General features: G+C 39.8%; 1 protein-coding gene across 4 annotated transcripts in view; it reads left to right on the forward strand.

Annotated features, from left to right (window-relative positions):
• The first annotated feature begins 424 nt into the window (after window positions 1-424).
• Window positions 425-17,656, forward strand: part of DENND5A (DENN domain containing 5A) — a 49,201-nt gene continuing 31,969 nt past the window's right edge. For 2 of the 4 annotated variants that reach the window (XM_054390700.1, XM_054390702.1), the window contains exons 1-4: window positions 425-533; window positions 12,647-12,718; window positions 13,282-13,391; window positions 14,015-14,675. In XM_054390700.1, the coding sequence (XP_054246675.1) occupies window positions 425-533; window positions 12,647-12,718; window positions 13,282-13,391; window positions 14,015-14,675 (952 nt within the window). The remainder of the gene's footprint in view (window positions 534-12,646; window positions 12,719-13,281; window positions 13,392-14,014; window positions 14,676-17,656) is intronic. The other 2 variants (XM_054390701.1, XM_054390703.1) reach the window with 1 other exon arrangement.

A 17,656-nucleotide genomic window follows, 5' to 3' on the forward strand; every position in this document is an offset into this window, starting at 1 on the left:
GAAGAGGATGTTTCTACGGGAAGCCCCTCAGCCAGCGGCCACTCCCGAAGCACAGGTCTCTGCCTAGGAGGGCCGCTGGTTGGCTGGAGCAGGGCCGCAACCCTGTGGTGGTCTCGCCGCGTCCCCATGGCTCCCAGCCTCATGTCTGTACCCTCAGAGGAGACCCGCGCCCTCAGCCCCACCTCCGGAGCAGCAGCCTCACGTCATGGCGCGCGCCAACACGCAAGCGCAACACTGCGGCTCCCCCGCCCGGCCGCCCCCTCGCAGGAACAGCTGGGGGCTGTACCCACAATGCCGTGCGGCGCTGCCCGCTCCGCTCCATCATGGAGGCGGCCGGCGCAACTGGCGCAGCTGGCACAGCCCCGCCACCCGCCGCCGCCCGGCCCCTCATCCCCTGAATCCCGCGCACCCCTCGGGCTCCAGCATGAGCGGCGGTAGCGGAGGCGGCTCTTCGGCACCCGGCCGCTTCGCCGATTACTTCGTCATCTGCGGGTTGGACACTGAGACAGGGCTGGAGCCGGACGAGCTCTCCGGTGAGTGGCCGCGGGGTCGGGGAGCGGCGGCCGTTAATGGTCAGCTTGGCGGCAGCGGCACGGTAGCGCTGGAATCGGGAGCCGGCCTCGTTGCCTCCCCGCTCCGCTGACCCCGGGTGCCGTTTCGGCTGGCCCCGGGGCACTGCGGGAGCTGGGGGGAGCCGTCGGCGCCCTCCGGCCCCGGGCAGTAGCGCTTGTGCCCCGCGCCGCCCGCACCGGCGCCTCGGGCCGATATGTATGACAGTAAGAAACGCCCTGCTGTGTGTTTGTAGGAGGGTACCCAACTTCCTAAAAATCCTAGCCAAGTACCTTCTTACACGGCCTTTGGAAGCGGAGGTGGTGTGGTCGTGGTGGTGCTGCTGTAGATCTTCGCTGCCTTCACAGGCATCTATTGCGCTCTTTTTGTGGAGCTTGGTTGCCTTTATCAACTTTTAGTCAGGCTCCTGGACACTGAAACACTCAGGAAATCTTAATGAATCAGATTTGGGGGAGAAAATGAGGACTTTCTGTTTGTTCTGTATTAAATTCTGTTGTAGCATTGGATAAAAATTCCGGCAGTATCTGAAAAGAAATTGAATTAGGAATTAGTTACTCGGTTAGATCACATGTTCACACTAAATACACAGCTAAACCGTATCAGTGTATCCCACATCATTGTGTCAAACCTGTGGTTTTAAAATTAGAAATCTTTCCTTTGTTCTAGCAGCACCTGGTTTCAGCTTTAGTTTCAGTGTGCTGCCTTCAGTTAAATTAGGTTGTTGCTTAGTGTCTCTCTGTTAAGAAAGATATAGAAATGCGGTGGTGAAAACCTAGCCTAACCTCACTATTTATTTTGTGTGTTTGACATCCTCTTTTTTTTAATTATTTTATTTTTTATTAGCTTGGTTTTATAAGATGCCATGACCATTTCTTTACATAATTGTATTTAAACTGAACACTCCTTCCCCCCAGAAAAAACACTTGTTTCTTGTACAGTGAAATTCAAGGTACAAGAACTGACTTCCTACATTGAGTTCTCCTTAACTTTGGCTATGATGGAAACTTTCTTATTTTGTTGTTTTCTTTTAATGAATTCAAACAAAATTTATCATCTGCCCCTCAAGCTGAGCAGTACCTTCCTTGAAATAATTCATGTTTGTCTAACATTAAAATAGCTGTAGAGTACGATTTGAGACTTGAAGAGTGAATATTGCTTTGTAATGGCAGTTTAAATTACAGCATCGATTTAATTTAGGAAATCCAGGAGAATAAAATGCAATACAATTTCACTGAAGCATATGTGAAAATTCCACAGATTTTTCTTAATTAAATCACATGAGAACAAAATGTCTAGATTGAAAACAGTTTCTGATGTTAATTTTTCATTTACTATATATCTATTTGTGTAGTGTAGTGCAAGGCTCACTCAGTAATACTTTTATGAATATTCATCAGTGATATTCCTAAGAATGCAAATAACTTTCCTCATATAATTGCATTTAAAACCAGCAGTGTTTTGCTTTGTGCTAGCTGTCTAATAATAAACTGAAAGACATCAGTGCCTTTTTAAAAATATTCTGAGCGTGCAGGTCTGAAAGCTGGAGCACGATGTTGTTTCTGTATTTGCTTTCCCAGTCAAGGACTACATCTATTGTATGTAAAATTGTAGTGTGCAATATACCTCAGACTCTGCTATTCCACCATGATACTGTAATGGTGTTCCTTGTGACAAGGAGGGAATAGGTTTTAGTTTTTATGGAGGAGACTGATTTTTGCCTGGTTTGAGGAAAGGGTTTAAAAAAAAAAGGAGGGAAACAAGGGGAAGAAGGATACATTTGTGGTGACATCACAGCATATGAGCTAGCTGGAATTCTGGTGTGTTTTCTTGAATTTGTTGTGTTATTAATAATGCATCATTGTGTGACTGATAATGCTTTCAAATTGTGTTTTAGTCTATAGCCTCTGCCAATGTCCACTGATATAAATGGAAAGGCCCTGTGTTGATTTCAGTGCATTTTTGATAAAGCTCTGAAACACTTTGTACTTCCTGGAAGGCTGTCTTGTTTGAATGAAAGGGTTATTGTTCACTGGCTTTTTTCCCCCCTATTTCTGTGCTGAAAAAATAGATTCTGAATCCTTGTACTGTTGAAACAATTTGCTTCATAAGTGTCCATTGTTGGAAGAGAGGTGCTGGCGCTTCAGCTGGTGGGTGCAGGGGTAGGGAGCGCAGTGAAGCCAGGCACAGCGGGTCTCTAGGACTTCCCTGCATCAGGGCTGCCGGAGCTCAGCCTGGCATGATGTCATCGCTACCCCACCGCCGCAGGGGACTGGCAGTTGCTGCCAGGGCCTCCAGGGATGCTGCCGGCAGACTTTGTTCTCACTAGGCCAATGAAACTCTGTATTTCAGGTATTCAGCCTCAATATCGATGATGCAGCATTTTCTGCAGACTTTTAAATGAAGCATAAGATTATGAATTGATGCTCAATCTTTGGTTGCAGATGCTGTTACTTTGGTTGCAGAAACGTCTCTGATAGCCTTTTTCCTTTGTATGTTGGAAGATTACTGAATAGCACAGCTGTAATACTTTTTTCCTAAAAAAGTCACCTGACTGATGGAAAATGCACAGTATATGTATATATGTTTGTTTTCTTTTAAAATAATATAGTTAGCATGGATTAAAGGGAGCATGTTCTCTATTGCCAGGGTGCTCTTATCCCCAAAGTCAGGTGATCTGGTTATCTGGGCGTCCTTTCTCATTTTGATTTGTTGTCACTGGGTGACCTGTGATAGAATAAAAAAAAAAAATACTAGGTGATAGTAAACCAAAACAAACAGACAAAGCTCAAGCTTTATCTCCTGTCGGTTGCTGAGCTGGACAAGAAAGCAGCTGAGCCACATTTCCACATTTCCAGATGGTGTTGATGTGCCAGAAATGATAACAGAAATCTTAAGTATGCTGCAAAAGTCTGTTACAGATGTGTTTCCTTTATAGAGGAAATCACAGAATGACTGAGGTTGGAAGTGACCTCTGGAGGTCATCTGGTCCAACCTCTCTGCTGAGGCAGGACTGCGTAGGGCCAGTGGCCCAGGACTGTGTCCAGTTGACTTCTTTGCTATCCCCAAGAATGGACACTCCACAGCCTATCTGGGCAAACTGTGCCAGTGCTCAGTTATCCTCACAGTGAAAGTGTTTCCTGCTGTTCAGAGGGAACCTCCAGTGTTTCAATTTGTGCCCCTTGCCTCTGGTCCTGTCACTGGGCACCACTGAAGAGAGTTTGTCTCCGTTATCTTTGTGCCTCATCTTTCAACTGGAGCCCCTTACCCAGTTAGAACTACTTAGGTGGCCCCTGAATGATGGTGGAAATACTTGAATTCTATGAACTGCTGGAGATCTTGTTCTGCTTTCTTTTTCTCTAAAGATTGTGTTTTCTGACTGACATTTGACTGGTTTTGTATTTTCCTCGTTTGAGCATTTTTATAGTGGAATTAAGACATGGCATTTGGGATTGGAGCCACCTATGATTCTTGCAGTGAAGCTCTTCTGTGATACTGTTCATTCCTTGTGTAAACTGTGGGTAAATTTCTCTGTCTTTGCTGTGGTAGTAGTAGTACCAACACTTGCTACAGAAGTGAATTATGTTGGTGGGAGCCATTGCTTGATTTTTCCAAAGGCTGAAGCATTTTGTGATTTGGGGTTTTGGTGTTTGTGGTGTTTTTTCCTTTTTTCCCTTCTTCCTTTCTTTGTCCATAATATAGATTGTATCAGTGAAATCTTCCCACAGTTCCCTTACTGGCATGCCTCTTCCCATGGATGTGGATTTTGAGAGTTACATCCTTGAGGCACTTTGAGACTGAAAGGGAGAGTTTTTTTCCCCTTTCTTTGCTTCTCTGAGATTGCTAACCAAGGTGTTAACTCTGGGGGGGGGCTCTCCGGTAGCAACAAGGCTGAGACCACACACTGTTTTCACATAGGTCACTCTGGGCGGGAAGTAGATAGCAACAACTTTTGGCTGGATTTACACTGGCACATGTGGAACATTTTAATCTGGATAATAGTTTACTCCACTCTTCCCTACCCCCTCTATCTTTTCCGAAGAAGCTGGAGCTGTTTGCCATGTTTGAGTGCCAAAAAGATCTTTTGTCTCTTTGGGAACTGAGGCAGACGTGCTAGGGTAGCTGATATGTAGAATAAAGAGTGGGAGAGCTGATGTAAGGGGGAAGCAGCTGTGCTTTGCTGAACTACAGTTTATTACATGATGTTTCTATAACACTGGTCTTGTGATTATTGTATTTGAATTTTAGAGTTAAGTGAGCTGTGTACTTTATAAAATAAGCCCCTCAAAGCCCCAAAACCTCTTAATTCTTCTATGCTTCAGTATTCGGTTACAAATTTGATTTACTTGAAGGCTCTTAGGTAGGGTGTAGGGAAGGAGGAAAGGTTACAGGTTCTTGATTTGAGTATAGGCTAAGGATGTTTAAGGAATTAAAGTTTACAAGTGTGACTTTTGAAGACTTTCATAAAAGCCGTAGGAATTAAATCTTACTAAAGCAAGCATGCAAAGATGGGTTGTTTTGGCTTTTTGTTCCTCTGGAACATTTTGTGTTGTGGGTTTGGTTGGTTGTTGTTTTGTTTGGGTTTGTTTTTTTTTTTTCCCCCCAAGAGAGAAACTGCTCCACAAGAACATCTTAATTACATTGTGTGGGAAATGCTGCCACTTGCAAATAATGAAACACTTCCCCCCCACATACATCTTCAAATTACAGGTCCTGTAGTTACAAACTACAACTGTTTTTATCGTCCTTTTGACTTAGTGATGTTCTCCTGCTTGAGTGTTCTTGCTCAAGGTAGACTTGGAAGTCAAAGTGACTTCTCATCTTTTGAATTCCCTCTAACCTGTAAGCTCATGTAGCAGAAATAATGCACATGAAGTGACAATGTCAGAAGCAATTGCTTACTGATGTGTGTTTGTGCAGTAATTATTCTCTCTGAATTTCTTGACAACCTTTTCAGATTTGTGGTTTGTAGTCAAGTTTGCAGCCAACTGGAACATAGACCCTGGGAGGCTTAAAATGTTATTGCACAGAGGAGGAATCATCAGGCATTCCTGCACAAACTGATGAATGATGAAGAGTTTACTTGGAGTGCTTCTGCTTAAGGCTTATTTCTTGGTCTTTCTAGGAAAATGCTACTTGGCTTATGGTTTGATGGGCAGGAGACATTTAGTTTCAAACTTCGCTGTAGAATTGTAGAGTATTATGCTATTAGTTGTTTAGTTGATTTGTTTTGTTTTTTCATTGGTTGTAAGATCAGCCAAGATCAGGTACAATGTGTGTACCTTTGTGTTTATGCATTGACACTGAAGCATCTTGAGAAAGTTTTATGAATAAGCGATCTGTAGACAGATACATGCCAGTCATAAGCAATCTCTTCACTTACAGACATAGCAACATTTCAGTGTTTGGGTGAGGAAAAAAAGATTGTATTGAAAGAAACAGATTTTCCTTCAGCATGAGTTAAGGTGACTTTGGAAAACTTCTTTTTGCAATTGTAGTTGCTGCTGGTGGTGTCTATAATTGTTGCAGGAATATGTGGTCGGAGATCTTGAGGTTGCTGCAGTGTACTGATCTGTGCATTGCTGCTTCTAGCAGATTCTGGGGAGCACCAGGCCTTGCAGTAGGAAGGAGGCTGGTAATGCGCAGCCGTTGATTAAACTGGAATGTGCACGCTGAAGCACATCTCCTTTGGGGGCTATCTTCTGAAAGTTTTTAGGCTGAAATCCATGTGAACGATCTGCAGAACTCTGACCTGACTGCTAAGGAGTTTGTGAAACCAGAGAATGCAAGTTACTTGTGCTCGGTGAGGTTGCTCTAATGCTGCAAGGCCATTGCAGACAATGAGCATTAGACAGATAACCCAGTGCTCACACCTCTCCTGGAAGTGTGCTCAGCATCCATGAACTAACCTTCCCTGCACAAAGGGCTGCCCTTACATGTGTTAGCAGCCTTGAGAATGGCTGTCATTTCACAGGTGAGGCCATATAAACAGGGCTCAATTTCAGTTTGGAAGAGAAAGGAATCTGGATTTATCCACTGGATGAGATAAATTGAGCATTCTTTTGCTAATTCATTCCATGAATAGTACTGAGTCTGTGGTAGGGTGCTCTGGAAAGTGCTTGTGTGGTATACGTCTGGGGTATATTTGGTATTTTTGTGGGTTTTTTTAAACTTTCTTTCATATAAAGTCTTCCACAGTTAAAAGTATATGTAAATAATGTTTTGTTTTTCTCAAACTTGACCAGGGAAGCGATTTAACTCAGAATCTTGGCTCTGTGGAGCTGTGAGCCATCATGTTTGTTTATGAATTTAAACAAAGGGATGATAGGCACTTACAAGTTGTTACCTTGAACCTGTTGCTTTTGCTTTCAGGACTGAATACAAGCACTAGACTTTGTTCTTCCTGTTCTAATCAGATTTTCATATTGAAAATCTCTTTTTTACTAAACATGAATCATGCCTTGTGAAGAAGAAAGGTAAGCTTGATATGGTACATGTAAAATGAAAAAAACTCAAGAGAAGTGGTTGGTGAGATAAGTGAACATATAGTCAGAGCTAAAATAAACTTCAGAGTTTCTCGTATCATAGCAGTTGACCAAAGTGTCAGCACAGCTGTTTAATATTCTGGTATTAGAAATCAATTCTATTTAAAAAAGGCAAAGAGTATCATCATCCCAGCGGCCCCCCCCCCCCAGCAATCAAGCAACTATTTCAGAAGAATAGAAATACTTGGTTAAAGGACTGAACATATGCTTTGGTAACATTTGGTACTTGTGCTAATACATAGATGTGTTTCCATCAGTCCTCAGAACTGGAGAGCAGTGGGAGCACAAAACTTAGGGAAGTTTAACTGGATGGGGCATATCATTGTAAAAGGAGATCCAGAGTGGATCAGGAGGCTGGGAAGATGGTCTGTGCTTCTGTTTTGTGAGGCCCTCCTGAAGCAGTCTCACTCAGTCTGTCAATCTTAGATGGGCATAAGGAGAACAGCTGATTTCTATATTAAATATACTTAAAATATGCTTGTCTCCACTTCTGTTTTATATTTCTAGTACACATAGAAGAATTATATTCTTGTCTGAAGATAAGCCACCCTTTTCCTTTCTTAGTGTCTTCTGTTGCACGTATTTCAGATGTACTCTGTAATGGAAATGCCACACCCCCAGCCCCAACCTCCATGGCTGAGAACATGCCTGTCATTGTAATTTTGAGTGTTGCTCCTGTTATTTAATTGGAAGCAGACCTAAATATCTTTCTGTAAGTGTCTGTGCTGTGGCTAAAGCAGAAAAGTAGTTTACTAAAACAATTCTGTTTTTTAAAGAATGTATCCTTGAAATGTTTTGCCAGATGGTCCACCTGCCTTTCTGTGTTACACGCTAAGTAGTAAAAAAGAAAACAAAGGTTTAGGATACTTTTAAACGTGCAAGCTGAAGACTTCTCTTTTTTTGGGGGGGTGGGGGTGGGTATTTTTGTTGGTTTTTACAAAACTGTCTTAGATTCTTGATGGTTTCTTCTGCCAGTTCTGTCCCACCTCTTCCCGCCTGCCTTGAAAAACTGTACCAGAAAAATGAAAACAAAAGCGTTTGGTTTCCTGACATTACAATCACAGCATGCAGATGTCCTTGCTGTTGCTCTGTGGTGCTTTACATTCATTGTTGCAGCATTGGAAACTGTTCCAGAGTGTGTGTGGCGCTATGTTTTGTGATCAGCTAGATGAATACCGAAACTTGAATGGATGCTTATTAACTCCTAAATTCTCGTTTGCCATAGAGGATGTGGAAGAATGTATGCTATTGAGGCAATGAAGATGAAGAGATTATTTGTATCTAGTTTTTACACGTCTTCAGTTCTGGAAAGCAAAAGAAAATGGGAAAACAGCATCGTTTTTTACAGCTGACGGATCAGAATTAATTTGTCTCTTTGTCCTCACCTTTTTTAGGGACCACAATAGGAAGAACTGTATTGTCCACTGATTGTTGGAATGCATTGTATGCTGGAAGGAGCATGTTCTCATGGGGCTGGGATAAAGGATTGTTAGGAGCAAGTTTGGGCTTCTTAGATGCCAAACAGGCTGGAAAAAACTTGGAGCCTTTTACCGCTGGTTATTTTGGTCCTTTTCTCCTTATTTCATCTGAGGTCCTTCAACTTCTACAGATGAAGGATGGCACTCAAACCAACATACATTTCAGTTGCACTTAAGATGGATGCCTAAGTAAAGAGAAGTGTGTCTGTAACAGATACTTGCGCCTTTGTTTTAGAAATGCCAATAGTGGACTTGCTTTGCCTTTTGAGCTCTTTTGTCCAAGGAAGTGGAACAGTAACTTGCATAAAGAAGTTTTTAGAGGAGGTCCCAGATGTGAAAATCTGTTGCAAATCCAATGGATCATTAGAAGCAGAAATGAAACTTTGTATTCTGGTTGCTTAAACAGGAGTGTGCTGCAGTAAAATCAAAGTGATCCCGGAGGTTTTCACATATGGATGACCTAATCCACTGTTCAGTTTCCAATCCCAGCAACAAATTAACTGGTCTAATCACCACTTCATCTTGCACTATATCAAGTGGTCTTACCAACAAGGGGAAGGGGGGATAGAAGTGTAGAACAGAGTTTATGTGTTTCAGGATCAAAGGGAAGAATAAATTTATTTATTTATTGATGTATTCAAGGAAGGCATTTGCTGGGGAAGGGAGTCCTCTCTAATGAGAAATACATGCAGCTCTGCTTGAGGAGGAGGAACTGGAAGGAAGGAAACAAGTCATAATCTGAAGGCATTTGCCCTTTAATGGAGTGGCTGTGTGCTTACAGATTTGGCAGCTGCACCTTTTCTTGAATTGTGGTTTTTATTCTAAGAATTCTTGTGTCATGACTTTCTTACCTTAGTCCGCTATACTTTGAATGTTTATTTCCTATATTGTATAAACTGGGGTGGGGAGAGAGAGTGTTGCAGTTACGTATGGTTTAATATTTGTTAAAGAAGGAAATTAAAAAACTGAGTCTTTTGTTTTTAAATAAGATTTGGCTATTTCTTAGTGTATCCAAGGGATATTTGTTTGACATTAGAATAAGAGGTTCTGAAAAATCAGAATGCAGAGTGGTACTGCTCTCCAGAAGGCTGAGTCTTGCATTTTTTTGCTTGCTCGGACAAATAAACAGATTGACATCTCATTTCACATCTAGTATGGTACAGGCCTTGTAATATAATTACTTGTTTGATTTTGCCTTTAAGACATGGAAGTAGAGTATTTGACCATTTCCATTCACAAGTAGAAATACAGCAATTTTTAACAGAACTCTCTTGCCTTTTAAGACACTGATTCTTGGCTTGATTGTCTTTCCATGCCTACATGCATTTTGAGCACCTCTCTTTGCTTTTATAATGCAACAAGGACAACAATTGGTCATCTGTCAATTTAACAAAGAAATTCTCAAATCTCTCAGTGTACATACCACCTCTTCCTCCCAGTGCCCTTCTCCCTCCAAATGGCTTTCTTGTGCTCTATACTTTCATCCTTGCTACAGCATGGATTACAAAAGTCTGCACACTGTTTAGCCAACCAGATTTTTTCTTTATTTAGACTTGGGCCATGGTTTTTAGAGCTGGAGCAATTTTATGTTTGGTAAACATAATTAATTACCTTAATATCTGTGGCCTTATTGTATGTACTGAGAGGGTTTGTGGCTTGAAGTGGGAATCCTACTGCTGGATTATGACATCAGCTGCTGGTTTCAGATTAATTTAAATCTAAATGTGTTGTAGACTGCTTCTATTCTTGTATCTTTGGAAATAATGCCCTTGACAAGGACTTTATTGCAGTTATTCTGTTGTCATCTAAAATCTAAGAATGAGAAAGATTGTTTTCAAAATGTTCTACAATGTCCAATTTTACTGTAGTGCAGGGTTGTGCTTTATTACTTTTTTTTTTTTTTAATGTGAAACCTGGATACATTTAGGCTGTTCTGTGCATAGTGTTTATGATTTATGCACTGTTCAGTTCCCTTTGTTGACTGATTTCTGGCTTTCAACCCACTCTTGGGAAAACCTTTACTCTTTGGCTGTCATGGTTAGCTCAAGCCCTCACTTGAAGCCCTGTGAAGGTTGGGATGATTGCCACTGTTTCAAGGTTCTTTGAACTGAGATGTAGAAAGCATAAAGGTAAAGGGTATGATTATAGGGTCTTCTGAACCCTAAACTCAGCATGCTGCGTACTACAATGAAAGCTGTGCTAAGTAAGTGTATGGCTCCTGCTTTCTGTTGCTGGTCCAGACTTAAATTTGTCTCACTAATTTGGTTAATTACAGCAATATGACTGTTTCATGTTGAAGCTGTTGTATATTTATTTCATGAAGACATTCATTTTAGTGCCAACAGAAATTGCATATACAATGTCTGCATGCTAAAGGATTCCTGTAAGAGTGTCCTTATGTGGAAAATATTAAGTTAATGTTTTGATTGCATGCTATGTAAGGATTTTTATTTGAAGATGTCATGTATATGATAAGTGTACACCAAGACTTAAAGAATGGAGTAACAGATTATATCACAAGAATTTAAAGAAGCAAGCTACTTGGCAGTGTGAAAGCCACAAATTGCTTAATCAGTATAGCTTTCTGGGTATCTTTGTTTTGTAATTATTATGAGCAGATCAGTGGATTCGTGGATGAAGGAAGGTGGAGGTATTAATGGTTCTTTAAAACCAGTGTTGCATGACCGTATACTTCTTTCATCAGATGCCTTTTTTTTTTTTTCCTTATATCTAGGGTAGGTTCTTCTGACCTCATCTTTATTGTCATAGAGGGAAAATTAGAGCTAATCTTTACCTCTTGAAATAGCTGCTCAAAGGCTTTCTTCTAGCTAGTATTCAGGGAGAAGCTCCTGTACAGGTCCTAGTCTTGCATAATTTTTAGAGTTGCAACACTTCAGTCACTTTCTAAAACAAAGAAGTGATAAAAGTCAGAGGATTAGCAAAAGAAATGTGAATATTTGGGGTATTGTGAGACCTGTCCTAGGTCCTGATTCAGGATAAGTTTCCAGTTTGATAGTGTTTAAGACTTGGTTCAAACAAAATCCAGAGCTACCTGACGTCTCAACTGTCAAAGGACTTCCTAAGCATTCCATAGCAACAAAGTTTCTTCTGGTCTTTGGTGGTTAGGTTCTTTATTGTCTATAGGCAGTTTTATGACTATCTCTCTGTGTGGCTATGCTGTGGAAGTAAATGTATGAACTAAATGTATGAACTAAAGATTCTAAGCTGGCTTAGGAATTGAACTTTAAACATTACACTAAAAGTGCAGAACAAACCCAACCAATTCTGAAATCAGTTTGTATTGCCATGTAATTGCTGCATGTAAGAAAACAAGTGAAGAGTTGAAGTGTGTTTTCTGTTTCGCAGGTGTTGCTGAAACAGTTTGATTTATTTAAAGTATATGATTTCATGCAATTGGGCCTGATTGTTAGTATAGCTGTCAACAGCTGCATGCTCATTTAGCTAATTGCATTCTAGTAATACAGTGAAGCTTATTTTAAGATATGCAGTTGTCCACAATTTTTTTTAAGCAACTACACACATTTGGAAGATTTATTGCAGAGTTCTGTGCTATCACAATGAACAGTCATTGCTCTAGAGAAAATTTGAGAGCTTGTAAACAAGATTATATCAGCCAGCCTATTGTGTGGATATCATCTATGAAAAGTTGAACCAAGCCACTTATATTCCTGTAGTTCTGAAGGCCTTGAAATGGTCTTGTCCTTGTGATTGTTTGATCATCTTCTCTTTGGGAGTATTTTATTAACATGCAAATATTTCATTACAATTAATTTCCATTGCTGCATCAGTATTCTGGTTGTGCGTAGAGGAACTATGAACTTCTGTTACATCCTGATCATCTCCTTCAAGAAATACATACCTACAATGAAAAATTAGCATGAAATAATATAAAAAGTGTCTTAGGGGAGCAGACTATCTATTATGCATGCTAATTCTGGGGAGAATACTTGTAGTTTTAATGGTATGTGTTAGCTACTTAATAACAGTCAACAGTATGAAATGTGTAATGCAGTGTTGTTTTTATTTGTTATATAGCTTTATGCCAGTATATACAGGCCTCTAAAACCCGAGATGGTGCCAGCCGTTTCATTTCAAGTGCAACAGAAGGTAAAGGAAAAAGCGTGGGGAAAAAAGCACACAGTTTTTTTGTTCACCTGATACTCTGTCTTCTTGTGATTCTCAATCTTTTAAGATTCTCTTCACAGCTAACTTCTTATGGATACCCTTTTTCTGTAGTCTTAAAGAAGAAATTTAAGTGATGCCACTTGTATATCTCAAACTGCATTGTCTTTGCATCTTGTCTATTTGTGCTTTTCTTCAGTGTCAGAATTCCACAGAAACTGAATCATTAGCTATGCTTTAACAAAAATCTGGAATAATCTGAAGAACAGCTTAGAGAATTGCTGTCATGATCACAATCTCAAGATAGTTGCACTTGAAGAAAAGCACAGACACTCAATGACATGGAGATTTAGAGTGCTAATTCTTGCTAATATCTGGAGTCTGATTATATGCTAACTAACTGTCTTGCATTTTCTGTTTCTCTTAAAAGGAGTGTGTGCTTAATTCACTTATCCTCACGTCTACCTGCCAATGTCCTACTTTTTGGCCATGTTGGGGCTCAAAAAGTGAATTAAATATTTACTGCTGTATTTTTCTTTCATCTGCAGGGGAAAACTTTGAACAGACTCCATTAAGACGCACATTTAAATCCAAAGTTCTCGCTCGCTATCCTGAGAATGTTGAATGGAACCCTTTTGACCAGGATGCAGTGGGAATGGTCAGTATCAATTAAAGGCTTTTGATTTTAAGACAAAAACTTACCTTAACCACTGAAGACATCCGTTTGAAAAAAATGTACTATTAATTTCTCTACCTTGTGCAGGCTCAAGAGACCTGGGACATTTTTTAAAGGAAATTAACTTAAAACTTAAGTGATAAGTTCCCAGGAGAGTTTTTTGATCTCTTTTTTTTTTTTTTTATGTTGTAGGGAATTGGTAGAGAAATAAATTAGTCTGCAATTAATTAATCTTTGTGTATGATTTTTCTGATTTATGTAATGCAGTGTGGTTTCTTAATTTATATAAAATACAGTACTTTTCTCTGTCAGGTTTCCAAACTGAGTGACTAAAATACTTTCCTTTATCTAAATTTGAATTCTGTTATTTAACTTCTATTGAGATTGACAACAAAATGGTTATGAATTTCAATAAAAACTGCTTACAACCTTTGAAGTTTTTCTGATTTAGATGCATATTGCTATATTGTTCAGACATGTAATAATTAGTAGAATTTGAAGTGAAATATTATGACAGTGGATTCTAAGTCCTCTTTTCATCAGTGCTTCTGGAGGTAGGAAGAGAAAAATGTGTATTTTAATGGATATCTCCCCCTTTTTTATAGCTATGTATGCCTAAAGGGCTTGCTTTCAAGACACAAGCAGATTCTAGAGAACCTCAGTTCCACTCTTTCATTATTACTCGTGAAGATGGCTCACGGACATTTGGATTTTCTCTCACGTTTTTTGAGGAAGTTACTAGCAAACAGATTTGCAGTGCAATGCAGACTTTGTATCATATGCACAATGCTGAATATGACATTCTTCATACTCCACCCACAAATGACAAAGATAGCTGCAGCAGCACAGGAGACTGCAATGGCACTTCTGTTTCAAAGCTACAGCGTTTTAACTCCTATGACATCAGCAGAGACACACTCTATGTCTCAAAATGCATTTGTCTGATTACTCCGATGTCTTTTATGAAGGCTTGTAAGAAAGTACTAGAACAACTTCACCAAGCAGTGACTTCACCTCAGCCACCACCTCTACCTTTAGAAAGCTACATCTACAATATTCTCTATGAAGTTCCTCTTCCTCCTGCAGGAAGGTCATTGAAATTTTCGGGTGTTTATGGACCGATTATCTGCCAAAGGCCAAGCACCAGTGAACTACCGTTATTTGATTTTCCGGTTAAAGAAGTTTTTGAATTGCTTGGAGTAGAAAATGTGGTTCAGCTCTTTACCTGTGCCCTGCTGGAATTCCAGATACTGCTTTATTCACAGCGTGAGTACTCATTTGTTGTTTTCTTATCTTGTTGTACTGGTACAAAATCTTTTTGTTTCTTGAATTAAAAACACCCCAAACCAGATAGCTGCATTAAAGTGGCATTAGCATGCTAGTGCAGTCAGGCTGATTTGTGTGCAGGCTTTAATATAAGGAAAAGGACTGGATTTGCAAGGGAAGCATTGCATTAATTTCTCCTTTTAAACACCTAAACAGAAAACTTTGGGTGTTGATAGAATCTCCTGTAGTCATGGACTGAGCGTTCCTTTATTGTCTCTGAAAATGTTGTGCAGTAGAATAGAGTAGTATGCCTTCTCCTGTGTTCCTCTTCAGGTGCTTAGCTAAATTCCCTCTCATCTCTACCCAGTTATCCATGCATTTTGAGAAAATGCATAGTTAATTATATAGAGTTCTGAGGAATAATTAATGATGTAAATGTAATTTTCTCTTTGAGTATCAAAGTCACATTTCAGTTTTTACTTTGAAATAAAATGACCTGAGTGCTTTATTTGACTGAATTTAAATCCCAATCTCTGTTATGGCCTTGAAACAGTTACTGCTGAAGTAACATAGATAATGCTTACTTTGAAGAGGATAGGGAGCAACCAAGCAGACATAGCGTCTGTTTATCAATTAATAAGTTATGTGGTAATGTGTGTTGTAATTTGTGAATATAAGTACTTCTTACTCTGCATCCTGTTACTCTAACACAGAGTGTGTGGACTTATGCCAAAAGATAATGGGTGGTTTGGTTTTTTTTTTTTTGGTCCCAGACTGGTTAACATTAATTCAGGCTCACCTACCCATAATGATGTGGTTAAAAGTAGATAGATTTTGAACACTTTTATACTAATTGTAAAGAAGCCTAGAAAACGCCAAAACAAATTCAAGATAGTCCATGGTGTTACTGAAATGTGGTTTTGATCTTTACTTCCATGGAACTGCCACTGAAATATATGGAATACAAATGGTAACTATTTATAAACTATAACCTACAGTTATTAGCAATATTCTTATATGGAAATGAAATGTAGATGCTTGTGTTGAGCTTTGTTTGTAGGCTAAAGCCAAAGATTAACTTTGTGCAGTCAAGGTGATTAAAAGTGTATAATGGCAGCAGGGTGTTGAGTCACAGTTGTTGCATTGTATAAATGCTCTCAACTTGCAAAGAAAAATTATAGAGCAATTCAAACACAGTCAAAAAAAAAAACTTACTGTACTCAATAGTGGTTACTCTCTTGGGTTTGAAAAACAAGTTGTTTTGCTAATTATTCATAGAAAATCTAGAAATACGTGTCTAGCAACCAGACTTCTTTTATGGCTTCTCCAGAAATGGATTAGGCATTTATGTTTGAGATTAGGAAGAGTTTGTTTAGGTGGACATCTGTGTCCCACCAGAGGAAGGTCTGAAACTGGCTCTTCCATCTAAAACAGAATGCAGTCCAGTTGTTTTGCAGTTGTGCTGGACACCTCCTGTGGCAGAAGTATGTTTGCTTGGCTGGTTGGAAACTCATCAGGGAAAGCAGTGCATGCATCATCACATGGGAGCAGTTTCTTTGATCTGTCTTCAGGCCATGGCTTTAAAAGCAGTCTTTGCTCCTGGGCTGGAACTTACCTCACTTCTGGTCTAGTCTTCTGTATTCGGGGTTCTCTTTCCAAGCTGTATTTATAGGTTCAACTTCTTTTCTCAGACACTTTCCAAATGTCTGCTCAGTGGCTAATCAAAGAACCTTAGGATAGCTCTCGAACATTTGAGTTTCTTGTTCTCATGCGGACATAAGAGAGAATTTGAAGGGATCTGTGCAGCTGGAGGCTTTTGGCCTGACACTTAACAACAGTTTCTGTCCATTGTTCCTCTGCTTCACCCCAAGCTTTGGCTGAGTTAGGCTGTGAGGCACCTTATGCACATATGTTGTCTTTATTGAGTTCTTGCCTCTATCGAGTTTCTGGCTGAAAAGTCTTTCAGTAGAAAAAGAATTTTAGTCATTTGCTGAATTTTTATCCTCAGTGAACTAGCTGTGACAGGACCTTCTCAGCAGTAGTAGTCATGTTTTTTTGAACTGTAGGCTCTCTTAAGTACTTTCTGAGGAATCCAATCTCTTAAACTTGCTTGGTTGGTTGTTTTTTCTCCCTGCTGTTTTTTTTTTTTAAAGTCCTTTGGTGCAGTTTGCTAATACTTAGAATACTTTTAGAGTTCCTAGTGTGTTTATAACAGAAGCAACTGCATACTGCTGGCACTGCCAGCGGCCACGTTTTCTGTCCTTTGAGATACACATGTACTTTGTTTTCATATTACTTCAAATGGGAGTGTGAAGTATTTTTAAGTTCTAGGAAATAACCTTTTTCTTCCTGTAATTTCTGTCTTTTCTCACCATGATACTCTGTTTTCTTCTAAATGACAGTGAATTAAAAAATCATTTTAGTGAAGTGGTTGCTTGCTTTCCTGAAAAGGTTGATACCAGTAGGAAAAGGGAAATTCTGGACAAGGTTCTGATCATCTATACCTTTACTTACCAGTTTTCTTCTTTCGCTTTGTTTTGGTGTGTGTAGGTTTTTTTGTGGAGGTTTTGTTACTTTTGTTTGTGTGTTGGTGTTTGGTTGTTGCTCCTAACACATTCTGCTCTTCTGCGTGCTTGACATTTTGCTTTGTATGAAACAGGGAATGCCGAATGGAGATACAGGTGATGGTGCATTCAATTCTAAACGTAATTGGAATTTTTGTGAGGGTTTGCTCACATCATTGCACATGTAGCAGTGTGAGGTCTAGATTGTTCTTCAAAATGTAAATCCTAAATTTTTTTAATGCCCTTTGGGTTTGTTAAATCTCTTGGTGCTCAAACTTGTGACATTTGAGGTGGTTAGAATAATTTCTCATGTGATTAGGTCAGATGAGATTGCAATAGTCGCTGGATTGATTTAACTGTTGAACAGGGGATCTGTTAGGATCAGGGGGTTTACTTGTAAGATCTGCTTGTTTTAAA

The sequence above is a fragment of the Indicator indicator genome, chromosome 21 (genome assembly GCF_027791375.1).
Source record: "Indicator indicator isolate 239-I01 chromosome 21, UM_Iind_1.1, whole genome shotgun sequence".
NCBI classification, from domain to species: Eukaryota; Metazoa; Chordata; class Aves; order Piciformes; family Indicatoridae; genus Indicator; species Indicator indicator.